The following is a 20,950-nucleotide window of genomic DNA, read 5'->3' as shown; positions in this document are numbered from 1 at the left end:
GGATGATCAGAAAGCAACGCCATGTTGGAATTTGGCTGCATGGACCAACATGATGATGATACCCAGGCAGCCTTTTGAGGCAGTTTAAATGGGAGTAGTTAATTAGTCTCACCATCCCAATTGCTCTAATGTGTTATTCACATTTACTTTGTCCCAGTTGTTTTTCCCATCCTCGCTGAAAGTGATATCCCACACCTTCACTGCCTCTAAATGTTGCCTATGGGGCATCATCCACTTAGCATTACAGTCGTAAACCTGGTGAACAGGCACTACTCAGCAGCAACAGCAGTACAGCAGGCCCTCAGGTCTACTTGAATCTCATTTCAACATAATAATGCAGAGTGAAGTTTATCAGAAGCAGCACAAAATTATTTTGAGGCTAGAGAAACACACCTAAAACCAAAACAATGATACCATATTCTCAAATGGAATACTCACTATAAATTGTGAATAGTGGGACAAAAAGTCCCAATATTCATTTAAAACTGGTTACTGTAAAATAAATATTGTAGCAAACTCAAGTGTCAACGCAGACTGAGTGAGGAAGAAGCATTTTCTTAAATTTTGTGACAACTCACAAAAGCAAATATAGCTTTGGCAGCCTAATAATACACACTGAGTAGTATGTGGTTAAAACGTCTTCCTCTTTCATATAATACTGGAACATGTGACCATGGAAAATACTGTTCAATTCAAACAGCAGCCATCCTGTTATCCACCCATTTAAAACAACTCATTCAGCAGAGATTTATAGCAATACCTGATATATCATGCAAACCACATGAACAGTTCAGAGGTGGGGAATTTTTAAGAAACTGTAGTTTCCTTGGTTTGCTACACAGCAGTGCTGATCTGCTTTCCAGTCTGTCACCTGTGCAGTTTGTGCCATAATATACTATTGATCGTAGGATGCAGTTCATGGATAATGTTTTCACTTTATATCAAAACAACACTAGGTAAAAAATGCACTACCAAGTTGTTCTTTTTAGCTTTAAATTGATGTTGGATGTTGGAAAACAGAACTGACTTGTAACACGGAAGAAAAGTGCACTCCCCCTCACTTGAATTTCAAGTGCACTGAGACACACATTAATCATGTCCCCTAAAAAAAACAAATAAATAAATAAATCCTTTCTCTATCAACCCATTGACCTTTACACCTTAAATACCACACACAAATTCTCACATGTACACACAGCTACATGATTCCAAACATAAGTCTCCACACCGGTCACATTTTTCACCACTTGTCACATGAGCAGTTTACAATGTTTGAGTCCACTTACTTGAAGGCATCGTGTAGGTGTCCTCCTCATCTATGATCTCAGCATAGTCGTCTGTTTCTGCAGACAGAGCCAGAGCAAGGTGAGGAGGGAAAAAGTTTTAGTTTGTGACACAAAGTGGGCTACTTGGTCACCTCTAAATCTCCACTAAGACATGACAAGCAGAAACTTCTAGACACAATACAAAGCAGAGGTTCCTTCATCAACACAAAACTTGTGCTACAAAGATTTATAACGCTCATTATTATCCCTGTTTCCACATCCACCACTAACAAAAAAAAAAGGACTCAAAGCACCAAAAGAAACAGAAACACACCATCAACGGGCAGAAGTACCTTTTCAAAAGACAAGACAGTCACCATACCTGACTCCACACCCATGTACAATAATGAAACAGTTCATGCACAACTGAACAGCTTCCCACAAGGAACAAGACAGCACAGCACAATACAGAGCGAAAGACAGAGTGGGAGAGAGAGAGATGTTAGGAAAAGGGAGGGATGGAAAGTTAATTCTTTCCACAGAAACAAGTTGAAGAAAAACAGGTTGAGTCATGGATAAGGCAGACACAGATACGGGGCAGAGACTGTACACACAGAGTAAAGTAAATGTAGACACCGATTGACAATTCTTTTGTGTTGCTAATTTAGGCGAATAAATAGAAAGAATGTTGTTTACCATCGCCACTAGTGTGACCTGCAGAAGCCACATGGAGCAAAAGGGAGAAAAGGCAGAGATGCATTTGTTTTACTGCTCTGAGATTGACAAATAAAGAGATAAAAGATATTTTCCTGAATACTTCAAGGTCATTTTCATTTATTTCTGTGTAACTACGAATTCGTCAGAGGTCAGCGGACAGTCAGGGCAGTGACAGAGTGACAGTGACTAAAGCTCTCAGTGGGGACATCTGGAAAGACAAGGACTCTTCACACACACAGATGAAGCTTTATATGGGAAACAGGGTATGCACACATATCTATGAGTCCTTTATCTAACTCTTAGCAGTCACTGTCATTCATGACATTTAGCACAGCAGACAGTGAGGCAAGGTTAGAGGGGAGAAACAGACCAACAGGCAAAAAAAGTCAGGCAGGACTTCATACCTGAGATGCAAACAGCTCTGGTCCGTACTCCATCCATCCGTTTTTCCATCCGCTTCTCATGATTTGAAACTCTGCACCAAAGACAGGAAAGTAATTTGGTTCACATCTAGGCCTATGCATTCTGAGCGCGCTTCCAATTGCATCTTTGAATATTATAGTCAATAGTATAATAGTATACTACTAATAGATAGTAGTGGAACAGCAGAGTAATAAAGGATCCACCTACATCCTATGTCATGAGCATTATAGCCGATATGGCCAATCCTAAATTTATATCATAAAAGTTTTTTTTGCGACATAAAAGGGGAAAATAAACCCTGTAGTAGTACATTATGCATGGTAAACACTTTGAAGATGCAGCCATAAGACTGAGCATTATCTGTATCAACAGCTGTTTTAGTCATATGGGGATTGTAAAATGTTTTGCACAGTTAGAATAAGATTTTCAAAAGCAACACTTTAAAAACGTATTATTATATCAAGGTTGTTATGAATATTAAGACCAGTACAAACCAGAAAACCAAAAGTAACTCCTCAAAATAGGGTACAAAATGCTGTGCCCAAAAGGTATATTTTTCCCATTGCCTCACAGGAAAATTATACCATGTTTTGACCTGAAAAAGTGAACTGTAATTGAAATAATTAGTTGACTTACTTGGGTATAGAAGGCAGAGCTCTGTCCCCCTCTGCAGAGACAAAATTGGCATATGGATTACAGTACAGAACAGACCGGCTTCATTTTCAAGCTACAACATCAGTGTAACAATTTCTTTGCTGTCATAGTTCTTCTCAGAAAAGACTTCACCAAACACAGTATGATGATTCAAAGAGACAAATATAAAGCCTCAGCAGGCACAATCAGATATGATTACTGTTTAAAAGAAGGCTGGCTGCAATTTCAGCCAGATGTACTATTTATAGTATAAAGTGAATAATTTCTTCACATTTCTGTTTAAATAAAACAAAACAAACAAACAAATAAACATTTGTACAGCAAAATCCCCGCAATATCAGCTCCTGCATACCCTTGTGGACTCTGACAATGAAGGAGTGAGACGCTGAAGAGACGAGGCGACAGTAACCGTCAATCAAGTCAGCCATGTTTTCTGCTGTAGTCAGTGATGCTGTGGTGACTGTGAGAGGCTATACTCACACACATATACGTACACACACGCACAGGCACCCGCACACACAAACCCACACACAGATTAGTGTAAGAATGGGACAGAGAGTTGCTTCACAGAGACACAATGAGTGCTTTATTAGTGATAATGTCTTCTACCAGCGCACAAATACACACACTTCTACACACTCGGAAACCTACACACTATACTCTAGTACTGATGCACATCATGCTTTTCAACTTGTATTAAGCCTGCTCAAACTCCAACCTGCTCTTGACTGACATGCTCATGCTCACACATCAGCTGTTTTCCTCTTTCTTCTTTCAGTTTTTCAGATACTAGCACTGAAGATAAAATGTTTCACAAAGGCAATATAATAATTATCATGCAAGAATACCATTATTTTTCAAATATGACACTGCTGACATTATTAAAACTTAACAGAAAATACAACCTACACATAGTTTTGCCTCATTGTCATTTTGAAATACAACACAACTGAAAGCATTCCTTCAAAGTACATACCCAAACTTTAGGCAAATACCACCCTACAATGGATAAGCCGATGAAAGAATATGCATGGTGTATAGATGTGTTTTGTTTTTTTCCTTTACCTCTGGAGCTCCTGCTACATTGAGCTGCAGCATGCCTTTTCTGTCTTTCTCTTCCAGAGCAGAGTACTGAATGGACTGAACCTGGTTAAAGTTAGCTAAATGTGTCGGCTGCAAGAACAAAGAAATATACAGAAATATTAAAAATCACATTAAATATACAGCATATTTAATTATTCACATCCATGGATAACATCTTAAACCTCTATCCTTAATGCAAGAATACAAAAGTTTGAGGCATATCCTAACCTCTAGCATTTGCTTACAATTTACATTTTAACATGAAACGATGACACAATCCTGTCACGCTGTCCACTATAAAAGATTCAAGAGAGAATTCTACTGTGCTCATACAGACCATTCAGGTCAGGACAAGCTCTGGTTTATTTTCATTCAAATATGGATTTATTCAATCAACACCTGGTCCATCTTAATTGAGGTGGAATTAATGAAGTCATGGATGGGCAGGTGGAAAACCATCAAAGTCAGATGAACCAGCAGATGGCAGTATGAGTGAACGCTGCCATACACTTCCAGTGGTCTTATATAAAACCACACAGCAAATCACCTTTTAAAACTGTTACACATTTGGAGAACAAGAAAACATAGATCGTGTTGTGTGCATCTGTGCGTGTGTGTGTGCATTCACCGTTGAGCCCTTATCTGTGAGGTAGCTGATTCCTTCCTCTGGTCCAATAGCTAACTCTACTGATATTACCCAACTAGACTGCATGGAGGGAAGGTTGAAGGAGGGAGCGACAGGAAGAGGGAGAGAGAGGCAGTGGAAAAACAAATTTAAATAGAGTAGTATTCAAGTAGTGTAGTACTAACAAAATTGTAATATTGGTAATTTAAATCAATATACACTATTCTATAAAATAAACAGAATACTATATCCTATTTGAGCTACTCTTGATTATTAAATACCTTCCAGAATCAAGAATGCACACAGTAGATGACAGTGATAATACGTTAATGTAGATAATATAATAAAAGCTATGTAATAATTCCTGAGCATGACCATGGAACCAATTCAAAAACTGTTATTGCTACCTTCTTGTATTTTTCTGTCAAGACACTTGACAATGAAAGATGAAACTTCACATTGCATGTATTCTATCTGGTGCATACTACTGGCATGCAACTCCCACCCCAGGACTCTGAGCACATTTTACGGTACTAAAAATGCATGAACTTCTTTCTATTTATTTTTACATGCTATATTATCACTATGAATTAAGAGTTGCCCTACCCCTAAAGCACATTTGAAGCACTCTTTGTCAAAGCGGTAAATGGGAGAGAGTATTTCAAAGAACTTGTGGATGCTCTGCTCATCATTGAGGTTAGCAAACTGCTTAAAAGTCTGCTGGATCTGCTTTCGAAGAGTCTTCGCCTGACAGAGAATGGGGAGAAAGAAGAAAGCATTAAGCGTTTCTGGGAGAAAGTTAGTTCTGAGCAACAAAATCCACAACAGACAACTGACAGAGTGAGCGACAACAGGAGGCTTAACTTAATTCCACACAATCATTTAGCCAGAGATCCAATCAATAATCAAGTTGGTCTCCCTGCAAATCGGCTGGTCCCTCAGTGACACGGCCTGTCTCATCCAGTCAACTAAACAGGAATTGGATTCCGAAAGAATCAGCTGCTGTCACCTTTTTTACATGGCAGCAGAGTTGAAATAGAAGACCCTGACTAGGCAGAGATATTAAAGTCACTATTGTTTAACTTTAAGTGATTTTAGTTCACCTTGAGAGAGTCCAGCAGGCTTTTGGGGAAGAACCTTCTCAAACCAACATCTTTCCTAAAAAGACAGAAAGCATAACAATTTCAATCTTGGTGAAATTTTACCTCACAAAATTTTTAAGAACGCATCTCATATACATTTAAATAAAAATCAATCTTACTCTAGTAGTTCATAGTTTGATTTCTTATCTAGGGCATTGCCTGGCATCTCTCTGAAGAACCTCCTGTATAAAAAAAAGAGAAAGAAATATAAGTCGGATAACCAGCATAAAATTGCAATAATTAAAATGTTTCATTCAAAATCATCAACATCAGCGACACTAAACAGGCAAAAAAGTACAAGCCAACAGATTTCTTCAAATAATTTTTGTCAATTTTGCAGCTAGTGCGTTTCTTACCTGATTTCCAAACAGCCAAGTTTCAAAGCAACATCTTGATCCACCTGATCAGCTATGTGTTGCATGTAATCACTCTTTACCTGGAGACACAAAGTAACAGCCCCACATTTTATAATAACATTGCTGTAAAGAGTAAATTCAAATTGACTAAGTTAAATGCATAAATGTGAAACGTTTCATCTAATACAGTGGTGTCTTGAAAGTGCAGAGTGAGGAGTATGAGTTATATATCAGGTAACATATTCTTTTTTTAAGCTGTGCCTGCCTTTATAAATGTAAAAGTGATGGAGAAAATGATAACATGCAAATAATATCCAGAACAGACAGGTTCAAAGAAATAATACTGGTTATAATAATCTAAATGTAGTTTATTATTCGTTGGTATTTTTCAACGAGGACAGTATTCTAATACATCTTTGTTTTTTCGTTAGTTATCTCACCTGGTGATAGAGGTAGTTGAGAGAGGGCTTGTCTTCAGAAAAGTGGCTGAGGTAACCTTTAGGAAGATACCGCATCCGCAACTCATACCTGAGGGTGACAGAGACAATTTGAACAAATAACCACACACTAGTTACATTCACACATTAAACTACACAAGTACAAGGGCACATAGAAAAAACCTGCCACATCCCAATTCAGTGCCCATCTAAGGAAGAAAGACAGAAGGAGAGTGCTTACTCATATATGTGGCTGACGCATACACAGACATCACTGATATTAAAGCCCACACACTGGTACAGTCCAAGGTATAGATGAAATTAAAGAAACAACAATCTCACCTGTCAAAAACAAACCTCTTAGTTAAAAAAAAAACAGGATGTGTCAGTATGAACAACCTGGGGCATTACTCATTAAACTGCCATAACGTTATTACCTTAATAGCAAAGTCAAATTAATTTGACAACTATGCCTAAAGCACTAATGTCAACAAATTGAAAAAATGAACAGTTTCAAGTGGTCCAAACAAATCATATGACATTCATACTAATTGGTCATGGTCAGATAAGTAAAGCATTAGAGATAATGTATAAACATCTAATATATATTGAATATCCTCTGAAGGAAGTCAACTTTTGTGTGTTGACATAGTTGCAAACACAAATGTCTCTTGTCCACCTTCACAAAGAGGTTAAAGCACATGTCAGCCATGGAACTGGCACATTCTGCATCCTGCTCAAAGTCACTTCAGCCATATGGCTGGCAGCCAAAAGTGGGGCTTAGGTTGAAAGATTCCCCTTCTACTCACTATGTTTCTGTCTGGTGGCACATTGAGATGTAGTGTCATATTTTGCTGACAGTGGACTAACTGAACGTGATAACCTTGTGATGCCATAAAGCATAATGAAATTCCTGCTGTTACACTTGCCAGATAGCTGTGATACAGAAGTATCCAGATGGGCCATAATTGTTTACAGCCACATTTTATTTTATGACTGACATATTGCAGTGACAACAGCTGAGAGAAATGGGTCAGGAGAGTAGTGAGTTCTGAGTTGCTGTCATGCTGCAGTCCTGTAGTTAGATAACAAAGGAAATCAAGGTTGAGGACAAAATGAATAAAACATCCCCATTCTATAATGAATGAACCAAAAAGAGAGTGAGAAGAGAAAAAATGATGCATGTTTGAGAGAAAAGAGGGAGCTGGATGAAAAGAGAGAAAACGCAGATGTGAGAGATCAGGGAAAGAGGGATGTAGAGAAAGATCAAAGTGAAAAGGAGCGAGTGCGAATGCACGAGACAGAATGAAAGAGCATGCGAGGGAGTGAAATAGGAGTGAGATAGAGTCAGTCCATCCCCAGGGCTACTGCTGCTGCTGTTCTAACAATAGCTTAGCAGAAACAGAAGCTCCTGTGGGCTTGTAGCTCCACCGCCCTCCAAGGCAGAGCTGCAACAACTGGCAGAGCTGCTCTGCTGCATGTTATTGGTGTGAACAACTTGTTTATTTTGAATTCATTTCAATTGTAATGATTTTGGGTGTAACCCATCAACTGCAGGACAATGGACTGAATTTTAAGGAGTGCTGTTAACAATACCAATTAGGTGTGGCTACAAGTCAGCACAGTATTTTGTTGAAAATAAAATATTAACAGTATATGTTGAAAAGGGACTGTGCTGCTATCAAAATCCCAAGTAGCAGAGAGAAACAATGAATATTCTTTCCCAGAGAAAAGCACGTTAGGTGCATTAAATAAGGTATTAACGGCTTAATAAACCATAATGTACTAATAGACAACAAAAAATTTCATCAAGCGCTACTCATTGCATGTGTGTGCACCTCAAACAAATAATTTGGTAAATACCACAAATCCTCTATTATTTTACTATTATTTGGGTGTATTCATACAGATGTCAGAAGAAACTAAAATGAATCTCGAAAAAATCAAAACAGGGTTGGTTGTAAAAAGGGAGCTATTCAATATCAATTACTTGGCTGTAATATTTAATTGGGACCATATGCAGCTGGACCCTGTATGATAGGTTGAAAATGAATGAATAAAATGTTGGTTGGCATGTTAGCAGCTTAAATGAATGTACCTTCTGTGTTGTGCCATAAAACATTTGATAATCATCGTCTTGTCCTCCCCAGATGAGAGTAAAGTTTGTTTGCAAGGTGGCCCTCTGTTCACCTATTACTGTCAATCCGCAGCTACTTAAACAACAGACGGGGGCATAATCAACATAATCAAAAGTGGTGTTTTAGGGACAGCAAGATCCAGACCTGCTCAGTGATTACTGATCACACTCTTATTGCCCATATAAATGTATGTCTCTTGTACATCTGGAGAAAAAGGCAAATGAATGGGCCATGGGAGGAGACAGTCAGTGTGCAACATTGAATCCAATTCTACCTCCACTCCTCTTGGGGGTGCTGTTTCTCATATTTCTCCCTGATGTGAGACACGCCCAAATCCGGGTGTAACCAATGGAGAGCATCAGAGTGCAGATGGGTGAGACGCAGGCCCAGAGAGGAAACACAGCGCAATTTATGGATTTCTGCTATCTTCTGGATAACACCCTGTTGAAGCAATGGGTAATAAAGGAGAAGGTGAGAAGCAAGGAAACAACAATGGACAGATAGAAAGGTCCACAATGCTTGTGTGTCTTACCCTAACATCTGTTGCATCTCCATGCCTGATATTACTAGCCCATGTACATGGTTCACTATTTGTCTCAAAGTAATGGAAGATTTTGAGAACTCGGTCCATGGAGCCTGGGGGCCGCTCAAGGCCTCCTGCAGAGTTTCCAGTACCAGCACCAGGCCCACCAGGCATCCCAGACCGGGATTTAACCCCACAACCACCTGCTGCGGAGTGATTAAGGTTAGGCTCCAAGTAGGAAGATGATGCCATGCCTGACTCAAATGCTCCTGCTGGGGCTAACTGGCCGTCATATTCTAAAATGAAAAAGAAATAAATAGAAGGCACTAGTCAAAACATGAAGTCATATGACAGGTTTGTAAACAAAACATTACACAGAAAAGATGAGGGAAGATTTGAATTTAAACATTCAAACTCGTGTTAAAAACACAAGTAATAAATTCATATTAATAATGCAAACGACAATAAAAATAACAACTCAAACAGCATCACAGTCTCCACCAAGCTGTCAATCATGCTACATTTTGTCATTTGTCATGGCACAAAACAAGCTGCATTAATAATCATGAAGACCATCATCAAGAACTCATACACAACAATACCAGGAGGATAACGGACAACAAAACAATACCCTAACAACAAATAATTGTCAAATGACAGGAGGAAATATGCACACTTGCATATACTGCATGCCAATGAATGAAAAATTGGTTCAAGTGCCAGTCAGTCACTGAGTAAAATAGTCAATATAACCCACAAAATACTGATGCAAGGTCCTTTGGATGGACTTAATGGACTCGGAGTCCAACATAAATCAGGTGAGTTACTTTAAATAAATTCTCAAACTGTGGGTCAGACTGACAGAAAAACTGTTACATCACCTAGGAAGTCAATCTTGTCAAGCAATACATTTAACAGCAATTCACTGACACAGCCCCAAGTCAGCCAATCAGATCATTGCTGTGCCCACAGGGCTGCTCAGCTAGTTTGGAATCTGGTGCTTCCTAAGATCTGATCTGCCAAATTGTTCTGGACATAGTAAACCCACTGGTATGACCTCCAGCTCATACTACAGACTCATGTTCCCTGACCACACCATTTCTTTCCATTTCTAAAATCTTAAAGTAAATTTTATATAAACGTAATAGCATAAAAGGAACTGGTGTGATGCTGTGATGCAGAATTTCAAGTAAAACTGTTATCTCTGGGTTTTATATAAGTTACTAAATGTTGTGTTGTATTCTAAATAAAGACGCTGTTCCTTTTGGCAAATTTGCAAAAACAAGATTAGCAAAGATGTAATAAATAAATAATACGTCTCCGACAACAAATGCTGCGATGGTAAGAAAAATATAACTAAGCAAAAATAGAGAGAAACTATCCTGTTAAACATCCTTATTTTAATTACTGCCCACTTTCTACTGTAGTTTCATCTTCACACATATTGTCCATGTGCACTTTGCAGTTTCCTGTGTCATATTGTGACTTCCTGGATATCCCAGCAGGCCTTGTTGAGTCATCATCACTCCAGTGAACAGTTTCAGCTGACTGGTGAATACTGGCTGTAACATCATGACACAAGTAAAATGAATCTGAACAAATAATTTCATGCATTGTGGATCTTTTCTACAAAAAGAACTGTGGCCTACATCATCATCATCTGCCCCAAGATCTGGTCCCTGTCCCTGATTAGAGAAAACTGACAGTTACTGTCACTCCTGTTTATTTCAATATTGCAGCAAGCAGGGGAAAAAAAAACAAAACACTTTTGGCATCACGCGACGACATCCAGCATTTTTTGCTGTACTCAGGTCATGGTCAGAACACTTCATACGGAGGAAAAGTGGAAGAAAGAAACAGAAAAATATGGAGACAGATTCGGGGAAGTTGCTTTCAGCACTTTTAACAACTTGACCTCCAGTTGCCTCGTCAAAGAAAGAATACATGTCTGTGTGCGTGTGTGTGACCTCAAAATGACTGCAACAGAAGTGTTCCATCTAATAACTTGACTCAGCAATCTTATAAAGACTTCCTATATCAGTTTAGTGTGTGTATAAAAATGGATGGTTTGTACACATAATTACATGCAAAGACATCTACAGTGGCATTGCATGATTGTTTTAATTGCCATAGTTGTTGTGACATGAAATCCTCTCACTCGTCATCAGACATCCTTATTATCATCTTAAATGTTATGAACTTTTTTGTTTAATTGTTGTATCAATCAATAATGTTACCAATGTGCTCCAATACAGATGCATGTCCCACAATGAGGGTCTGATGAGTTGAGTGTATAATGGTCACAAGCATGGGCGCAGATACAACAGAATGGAGCAGATCTAAATGCAAATATCCATCTTAGAATTACTATTAACATCCAATTAAAATGATATGACAGTATTCCTGCAATGACACTACTGGACCAGTACACCACTATATCATATTACTTTAACAATAACTACAGAGTGTCTATCCAATGAATCCTTTGACTGTGATTAATACACACACTCAAAAAGACAACTTGTAGTACTGGCTTTACTGGCTCTTTGGTCACAATACACATATTAGTGAAGTTTTGCATTGCAAACCATCTGACTCGCACATTTTTAATTGACGCTGAGAGTTAAAAAAATAAAATAAAATAAAAATAAAATAAAAATAAAAAACTAAATAAAAAATAAAATAAAATAAAAAACAATAAAATATATATATATATATATATAGAAAGAACAGGCCTCTGTTTGTTTGTAGGGATTACTTCAAATTCCAAGGCTCCCTGAATTAAACAAAAGATCCTTGCTGCATTTGAAATGGAAGGAAGCTTGAACTACTAAAGACTTAATTTCTGTTGTTGGAACTGTCTTTGTTGTAAAGGCACAACAGACTATTTAATTCCATTACGTCCCACGTCCTACTGTCGTGAGTGCTTCTACTGTAACGTTTTATTTTCTTTGGACATGATGAAATGAAAGTGCCATGTTAAAAATGTATTGGAGTAATTATTCTGACTGGAAATCATTTTTCAAATAGAAAGAGTTTTGCCAGAGGAGCCATAGAGTCACAAACCACAGTAAACCATCTGCCTCAGCTCACTCACTCAGTAATCAGATTGGATATTAAGCACTAAAATATTATAACAACACTGCATGTACTGACACAGAACACAATGGTGGTGCAAATTCAAACATGTAACCTTAACCTAAATACTACATACAGCCTAATGAAGCATTTTTTCAAGAACTAGTGTTCAGACATAAGATGTAAAATCACAAGGGCTACCAACGAGTAGGATGGACTCCGTATAATGTAACTTAGGTAAGAATAATATCACATTTTTACATTTTATTGTGCAAATCCAAAATCTTTCAAAGTCTTTGGTTTTTCAATAACATCCAGCTTGGAAAGCTCTTAGAGCTGGGTCTATAACAGCTGTGTCGACAGCACTGGATTTTGTGCATTGTGCCATCAAAACAAATGATAGCTATAAACCATAAAGACACTGTGGTCCTTATTCATAAACTCAAACATATACCCTGCAAACGCAGATTTAGGGCATCATAATGTGGCTCTAATGGTACGTTAATTACTGTTTTAAATATAGGTCCACTGCACAACACCAGACAAATGAAACCATTTCTCATCGCACCAATTTCTACTTGCCATAACTGCATTAAATCTCCTCTTGCATGCCCTCACTACCTCACAAAGAGAGGAATCAAATCAACTCAGTGGGGCTTCACTGAATGACACTCAGCCTGTTAAACCACACAAGGCTGGCGTTGAGCTCTGTCCTGCAGCAGTAGAAGGACATTTTATCTCCTTGTCTAACCAGTATCTGGGTTACTGGGGTTAGCACAGTCCTGGGGGAGCTGTGGCCTCTATCTTTTTCACCGTCCCTTCACCATCCATTGCCCATATTTATCCATCCTTTCATGCCTTTCTTTACCAATTCTATCTTATTCTCCATTCCTCTTCTCCACATCCCAGATCCATTACATTCCCCTCCCTCTGCTGCCCTCTTTTCATCTGCAACTCTTTCCTTCTCCCCTCTCTTTATCTCTTTCTGTAGCTCATCTCACATGCACAGAGACGTTTTAGTTGCTTACTTTGCATCTTCATTTGATTCCTCTGTCCTATTGAACCACCACTCTTCCTTCCTCCGTTTCATCTTTCCCTCATCCTCAAACAATTTCCTCTGCTCTCCTTCTCTTGCAAACTGCTCCTCTTACACTCTCTCTCTCTGTCTTTTGCCAAAGATCTAAATTATCGATACATGGAAACTTAAAGCCAATTAGTGCATATGATACATTATGTGACTGATCAGTGCTGGTCCTAATGTCATCTCCATTTAATCGTACAAGGCAGAAGGGACTTGGACAATGATTTTGTGCTTGTATATGTGTATATAGCTGCCATAAAATTGTCATTTATTAACTTTATTAGTCACGATTTAACTGACCTCATCTCTCTTCAGCAGTAAAATAGATAAGAAAGGACTAGGGAACAGAGAGTGTTATGCTTTAAAATCAAAGATTGAAACTTTTACCAACTTCCAGAGTCAGATTTAAACTTCATGATGTAGAAAATATGGCTAAAGTAAACAATGTAATGAACTGATAGAAAATGTAATGGGAGACATATTGGGGGATGGCAAACGATATTTAAAAATCATGATGATGGATTAAAAGTATATTTCTAATTTGAAAAAAAACTTGCCAGAACAGACACCCATTCTGCAATGTAGTAAGAAATTGTTTCCTATTTTATGACCAGTGGTTAGAAGCTATTATTACATAATTGTGGATGATAAAATATTTAGTAAAATACACTGTAAATAGTTAAGAAAATGTGTTCACATGCCCATTTCTTCATTTTCTATTACTGAATTTGCATTCAGTTTTTATGCTGCATGTTTGCATAAATATACACTACCAGTCAAAGGTTTGGACACATTTTCTCATTCAAGAAAGTGTGTCCAAACCTTGTATTTCTACACTTGTAAGTACATACTTGGTAAAGGGTGCTGTGCATAAATGCAAGCCCCCTTGCTCCAGCAGAGAGGGATGCAGCCTCTGCTCTCCATCTGGTTTCTGGAGGGGGAGTTCCAGGCCTGGCCACAGGACCCCGACAAAAGTGCTGGGCCCCAAAAACAGCATAGAGCCAAGGACCAAGATTAACTCCTGATCTGACGGGCTGGCTCCTGATTGGCTTGTTGCAACTCTTGAAAATTCCTGGCATATAGGTTTCAATAAGAAGATGAACAACGGCAGTGATCCAAACGTTTTTCTAAAAGTTAGAATGTGAGACTTGCTGTGCTGATACCTGGGCTGCCACTGGTTTCAGGGGTGATAATATCCATTGTGCAATATTTAGCCACAAGTCAGCCACAGGAAATGCAATAGAACAAAAAAAATATATATATATATATAAAGACTGGTGTCCCAGAACTGCAAGTGAATCCAGTAAAAGAGAGAGACCAGTGAAGGGAAACAGAGGATGTCTAATATCCTTTGTGCTCTAAAATCTGGCGAGACAGCAAGTAACCCCACAGGAGGTTGGATGAATACCAGTCAGTGACTTTCTATGCTCTAGCTGCTTCGCTGCTCCACATCCATCATGGTGGGAGTCCAGCTGATAGGGATGCTCCAAACATTTTCACCTTTTAATAACACAATGATAAAGGTCTGACTCAGCTGCTCACAATGGTCCAGCCTGAAGAACAATACAAAGCAAACTCAATCCGAAGGTGAGGAATTCTTTTCTTTTAAGTAAAGTATCTGGTGCAGGAATCCAAGCAACTGATCACAGGCATTATGTCTGCTCCTGTACTTTTTGCTGAAACATCATCTTACTTGTGTGGAAGTGGCATGGGGGTTGTGGTTTTAGTAATCAATCCATCCTAATTTACTTCACGGCCCTTGATCCTAGCAAAATACCTTTGCCATTGTGAAATGTGATATGCAATGATCCCTCTAAGGCAGTTCCTTTTTTCGTGCATCTTCACTTCAGAGAGACTGAGCCCTCGTGGGTGGAGGGAATTCAGGAACTTGCTCAAGGACACTTCTTTGGGGTGTAAGCTTCACAGAGCAATCTGTAGTTGTGGGATGATTTCTCTGCTCATTGGGCTGTCCTGAAGTTCAATAAATCCCCAAAATGTATTCAAAATGTTCAGGTCTTCTGTGTGGCACTGCTGATCCAATTAATCAATGCTTGAAGTGATATTCAAAGAAAATGGCTTCCCTGCAGCCAAAAATCTGAAGTCGTAGATTACAAAATAACAGTGACAATCCTTGCAGGTAAAGACTGTGTAATTACATCAAAGTACCGTTATCCAAGAAAAAGTTGTTTCTTCTGTAAATCCACGATAATGTTTTGAAGAGAAGATAAGGATAAGAGAAAGAAGCTACTGGCATCACTGAAGAGATGAAAATGTAGGGCGAAGAGTGGTGTCAAGAAATGGAGCATATTGAGGTAGAGAGCCTCCGACGCATGAGAGAGAGAGAGAAAGCGAGCAAAGGAAAAGGAAATAGGAAATGTAGAGAAGAGAAAGAGGTGTCTAGGAGAGCACAGAAAAGAAGGAAAGACTTAAGAAGAATGCGCATTTAGAAAGGGAGAGGAGAAGATATAGAGTGAGCAAGATGAAGAGAGAAAGCTGAGAAACCCCAGGGAGCAGTGGGAACTCACATCCTCCAAAGCTTTCCCACAATGCTCTGAGCCTGCAGGAGTTAACCAGGTCAGAGCAGGTGTCTGATGTCAGAAAAAGACATAAAGTGACAGAGACCTGAAAGGCAAGGTGAAGCAAAAAAAAAAAAAAAAAAAAAAAAAAAAGCTCTGAGGCAGAGCCAGGTACACAAGAACGATGATGGAGTAAATCCGTTTTGAAGGCAGGCAGCGGCGTGTTGCTCAGACTGGCTTCTGAAAGCTTTCTTCTACAGCCGCAGAAGAGCAACTAGATCATAACACCGTTTCCAACTGTAAACACACACACACACACAGCTGCAGCCAAACACATACAGTAGCCTATACTGAGTGAGTGTTGAGCAGTCACAATGATTGGACCAAAAAGACCGTGGAGCAGTAAAGGTATGTGTGTAAGCTAAAAAATATGTGTATACAGGATTTCATGTGCGTGTGGGTAAGCGAGCTGGCATTTACATGAGTGTGTATGTGAGAAGCTGTGTGAGAGTCAGCAAAAGTGGGAGTGAGTGTGCAAGATCCTCAAAGTCAGTGTGTGCATGTGTGAGCCAAGTGTGTCTCCCCTGGTGTGTCTTTGGTATAAGCTGCTGTGACAATGCTGCAAAAAAGGAAAGCTGCTCTGCTCACTGACAGGCAGGACCAGGGAGGCAGTTGGATGTTGGTGTTGGTGTGTGGGTGTGCACTGTGCACAGACAGAGAGAGCAGAGCAGAAAGAGAGAGAGAGCAATTGTAATGAAGAGTTAATAAAGTGGAAACAAGGTGAACTGATTGGACAGTAGTTCTAAATATGCCAACATGTCGTCTCTCTTCAGTACTTACATTTTTGTAAACAGGCATATCATATCATAAAGCACAAACCTGACACACACACACACACACACGCACGGACACACGGTTTTACCAGGATCAGAGCTTAGCCACTAAAAATGCAAATTCCTCTCTGTGACCCTTTCAAACACTTTCCCTTTGTATTTCTTTTCTTCATCCCTCCCCCTTGTCTGTCTCCCTCTACAGACCATGAAAGATCTCTGCTGCCCTCTGTCCTCCCTTCCTGTTCTCTGCTCACACATATTTCACCTGCTGCTGCATCGTGCCAGTTGTGGCAGTAAATACTGACATTCAACCCATGTGATGTTCCAGAGCAAAGATGATCGTAAACAGTTTACATCTCAGCCTCCAGCTGCAAAACACCAACAATGATCAGATGGTGATTAATGTGATATACACTGATAAGCAAGAGCAAGTCTGTATATTTTTCAGATTTTGCATCAAACAGAAAAACCTGCAAGTTTAATAACAAGCTGTCAGATATTCTGCTAAAATAAAAGTTAAAATAAAAAGTTTTATCAGGTCTGAAGTTCCAAACTTATTGTTTGCCACAACTTCCAAAACTGTTATCAGGCACTACCGAAAAAAAATCTGTTGTATTATGAAATAATCTTATAGTATAGTGTAGTAACATATGGTTTGACTTCCAGACATGCGGGATGTGTATGTGTGTTTGAGCTGCTGTTGCTGGTCTCTGGGATAAAAACAGGGATGGGTGTTCACATCTGTTGTGTTGCATTATTTTGGATTTAATTTGACACAAAAGGTGTCAAAACAGTGTCTGTCACCACATGCAGCTGCTAAAATGGTTAAAAATAACATATGGTTTGCCTTTTCCAGACATGACGATGTACATCCACTCTAACCTGATAACTATGTCACTAAAATGAAAACCATAATGCTTCACAGCATTTAGCAAAAATATTGGGTTAAATAATAACTTTGTTAAGGTTGCAAACGCTTCTTCATAGTCATGGCCAGTTCTGTTATTCTTTGTTCATAATGAATTGCGTTTTTAATGTCTAATCCGTGATTCTGTGATAGTGGATTTCATGGGGCCCTCTTTACCGAATTGCCAGGGAAGACTGAGCTTGACGTGAGCTTCACAGTGTTCAAGGTTTGCAAAATGAGGAACCCATGTTGCACTATTTTTTTTTTTTAGAAACACTTTTATTTTTGTTACTTAAGCAATATGTGATATTGCTTTTATGCAACAGTAGCAATAATTCCATTGAAGCATGGATAAAGGTTTAAAATGTAATAAATGTGAAGACACTTTAATGTCTCCATTTGTCATTCTGTATTGCAAAGCAGACTGGAGTAGATCATGAGGATCCTTTACACACCTATAGATTGAAGCAGAAATCATTATGAATCAAATCGTTTTGAATTGAATTGTAGTCCCAAAAATTGAATTGAATCGTGAGATAGTAAAAGTTGAATAAAAACCCACTAACAATGTAATTTTTACAATAAGAATGAAAAGAAGAACATGAATAAAAACCTTTTTGAACTTAAAAAATTCCTTTTGCATAATCTTTTTGTAACCTTGTTTTCCCTGAATCACTAACTTTTAAACCACCCTTTGCTTTGCAAGCTGTGGCTGCAGATGGTGTGGGTCTCATCAACATTTATTATTGTTCCATTGCATAATACATCTAGCTACAGAGGCTGAAGGTTATGTTCATTATGATTTCCACCAAACTAAACTTGTGACACTTACCATCAGCACTAACAATAGTCCTTACAGATTACAAATCAAACTGACTGCTGCTGTTACTTTACCGAAAACTTTTGCTATCACATTTCCTTCAACTTTGACAACACATGAGACCTGCAAAAGTTAAATTCTGCATTGAGCTAGGAATTAGGAGTTCATTCATTCATCTTTCATTGCTTTTCTGGGGGGTGGTGGAGCCAATCCCAGCTCACATTGGGCAAGGTACATCCTGGACAGGTCGCCAGTCCATTGCAGGGCCAACACACAGAGACAGACAGAGACAAACAACCATTCAGACTCAGACCTCCGGACTTACCAACAGACTTTAGAGTCACCAATTAACCTGAACATGCATGTCTTTGGACGGTGGGAGGAAACTGGAGTACCGAGAGGAAACCAATGCAAGCACAAAGTCCTCATAGAAAAGCCCCAGGCCCGGGAACCAAACTCACAACCTTCGTGTCGGGGGGTAACAGCGCTAACCACTGTGCTGCCTGAAATGATGAGTTTTCAGCTCCAAATATGCACAGTCCTGCTCAAAGACAGAGGATCAACAGTTACTTAGCAACAGCAATAGAGAGACTACCGCTAAGGGCCAATTGTCTTAAATATGCTTCTGAAATTATTCGGCTCTACCTCCAGCCATAACACAGTAACACCAGCCCTCTGTAAGTGTGAGTCAAGACAAAGGCAAAGAACAGAATTTCCTGTTAAACATAAAAGAAGTCTGAATCGTTTCATTAGTATGAAAAACAAACCAACTCAGCACTTTTCATTTTAATGTGAGCGGCTGAAAATTATATCAGACTCTCATAGCCTCTGCCCGAAAACAACTTAATTCAATGAGGCCGGAAAGAAAACCTTGGTGATGTAAGAATTCAGACAACATCGCATAAACTAACTTGAAAGGATGTGCTGATGCCAAGCAGCAACCTCTGGAGCAGAAATACATAGCTAACATGTAAATGCAAAAAAATAAATAAATAAATAAATAAAAAAATAAAAAACTAGCCATAGGCTTGTCACAAACCAGCAAGCACTAAAGAGTCAGCTCCATATACAGCCCACATCTCTGCCAACATTTTAAATAGCAAGCAGTTTCGTGCAGTCAGGCACTGTCAGCTGTGGAGCAGCCCACTCCGAGCTTTAAAACCACAACTCAGAAAGCTACAGTTGATGTCTTGGGGACTACGACCAGCCACCTAACTGTGGATGCTACACATTTTCACATATTTCTTAGAACAGTAAAATGTTTCATTTCTACCAGGAGCTGGCAGGAAATATGGCAACACTTGTCTGAAAGGAAAAAAAAAGTATAAAATCTGTACTTACCAGCGTAGTATGATATTCTGGAAATATCTAAAAAAAAAAAAAAAAAAAGGGGGGGGGGGGGGGTCATTTTACTGTGTGTTTATGTATAAATCATGTTACATTGAAATGACTGGATTAAGTGATGGCACACACACCTAACCCAACAAATTCAACAGATTTTGCAACTAATCGTCAGTAAACTGACTTTTATACACAGACAAAGATAAACAATACCTATATGTATATATGGCAATGGGTTATTTATATTTATGTATATTAAACTATAGCAAATATAAATAACATAAATCATAGAAAAACAATGTGTGCATAATCACAGACATGTAGCATTAGAAAAGAGCACGAGCAAGGCAGAGGAAAATGAATTAAATATTGGTGAAGTGTAGCTTTTCACAGAAAGGACACTTTATAAATGACTTCCATGATCAACCAATTATCAGCGATTGTGACCAAATTATTAAATTGCTCTCAATTCCTTTTCAGTTTACACAATGACTAAATGGCAGCAGGGTGGCATAGTGGTTAGCCTGTTGTCATTTTAATGACACAACTATCAGTCTCATAAAAGAAGGCTTTCATGATTTGGAGCGTACAACTGTCCTAACTAAATGATATACATACAATACAACACATCACTACTTTTTTTGACTGACAAGAGTCAATGTCTTATCACAGTAAGGACATCCACTGGTTTATGTGTCTGTCAGCACTAAGTGACTGTGCAGCCATTCTAATGAGTCAGGAGGCTCTGATATGTGCTAGATTCCTGTCAAACATGACTCATGACTTTGCAGATTACATCTTCCCCTTCATGGTGCAATAATTTCAAGCACTGACCTCTTTCAACCCAAGTCAAATCTGCCTCAAAACCCTCATATCCTGTTCGATGCTCTTGTATCATATGGTTTCACTGATTCTGAGCTCCATTCTCAAGTAAAATGAAGCCAAAATGAGCAAATTGATTAAATGTCCACCTCTCTGAAGCTATGCTAACATCTGTTACTAAGCAACAGA

At 38.8% G+C, this 20,950-nt stretch overlaps 1 protein-coding gene across 6 annotated transcripts in view; it reads right to left on the bottom strand.

Moving 5' to 3' along the window:
• The window catches only part of LOC115045142 (focal adhesion kinase 1-like), a 54,666-nt gene that overhangs the window by 29,077 nt on the left and 4,639 nt on the right, over nucleotides 1-20,950 (bottom strand). For 4 of the 6 annotated variants that reach the window (XR_003840860.1, XM_029504667.1, XM_029504665.1 and 1 more), the window contains exons 2-16: nucleotides 19,940-19,966; nucleotides 9,373-9,659; nucleotides 9,115-9,281; nucleotides 6,706-6,793; nucleotides 6,266-6,345; nucleotides 6,029-6,091; nucleotides 5,871-5,925; nucleotides 5,374-5,514; nucleotides 4,771-4,848; nucleotides 4,125-4,232; nucleotides 3,412-3,529; nucleotides 3,042-3,072; nucleotides 2,387-2,457; nucleotides 1,962-1,979; nucleotides 1,287-1,343 (exon numbers count right to left, since the gene is read on the bottom strand). Coding sequence is in view for 5 of the 6 variants with exons in the window: in XM_029504667.1 (XP_029360527.1) it covers nucleotides 1,287-1,343; nucleotides 1,962-1,979; nucleotides 2,387-2,457; nucleotides 3,042-3,072; nucleotides 3,412-3,529; nucleotides 4,125-4,232; nucleotides 4,771-4,848; nucleotides 5,374-5,514; nucleotides 5,871-5,925; nucleotides 6,029-6,091; nucleotides 6,266-6,345; nucleotides 6,706-6,793; nucleotides 9,115-9,281; nucleotides 9,373-9,659; nucleotides 19,940-19,966 (1,389 nt within the window). In the remaining variant the exon portion in view is untranslated. The remainder of the gene's footprint in view (nucleotides 1-1,286; nucleotides 1,344-1,961; nucleotides 1,980-2,386; nucleotides 2,458-3,041; nucleotides 3,073-3,411; nucleotides 3,530-4,124; nucleotides 4,233-4,770; nucleotides 4,849-5,373; nucleotides 5,515-5,870; nucleotides 5,926-6,028; nucleotides 6,092-6,265; nucleotides 6,346-6,705; nucleotides 6,794-9,114; nucleotides 9,282-9,372; nucleotides 9,660-19,939; nucleotides 19,967-20,950) is intronic. The other 2 variants (XM_029504668.1, XM_029504669.1) reach the window with 1 other exon arrangement.

The sequence above is a fragment of the Echeneis naucrates genome, chromosome 6, assembly GCF_900963305.1.
Source record: "Echeneis naucrates chromosome 6, fEcheNa1.1, whole genome shotgun sequence".
NCBI classification, from domain to species: Eukaryota; Metazoa; Chordata; class Actinopteri; order Carangiformes; family Echeneidae; genus Echeneis; species Echeneis naucrates.
This window is presented reverse-complemented; position numbering and strand designations above follow the sequence as displayed.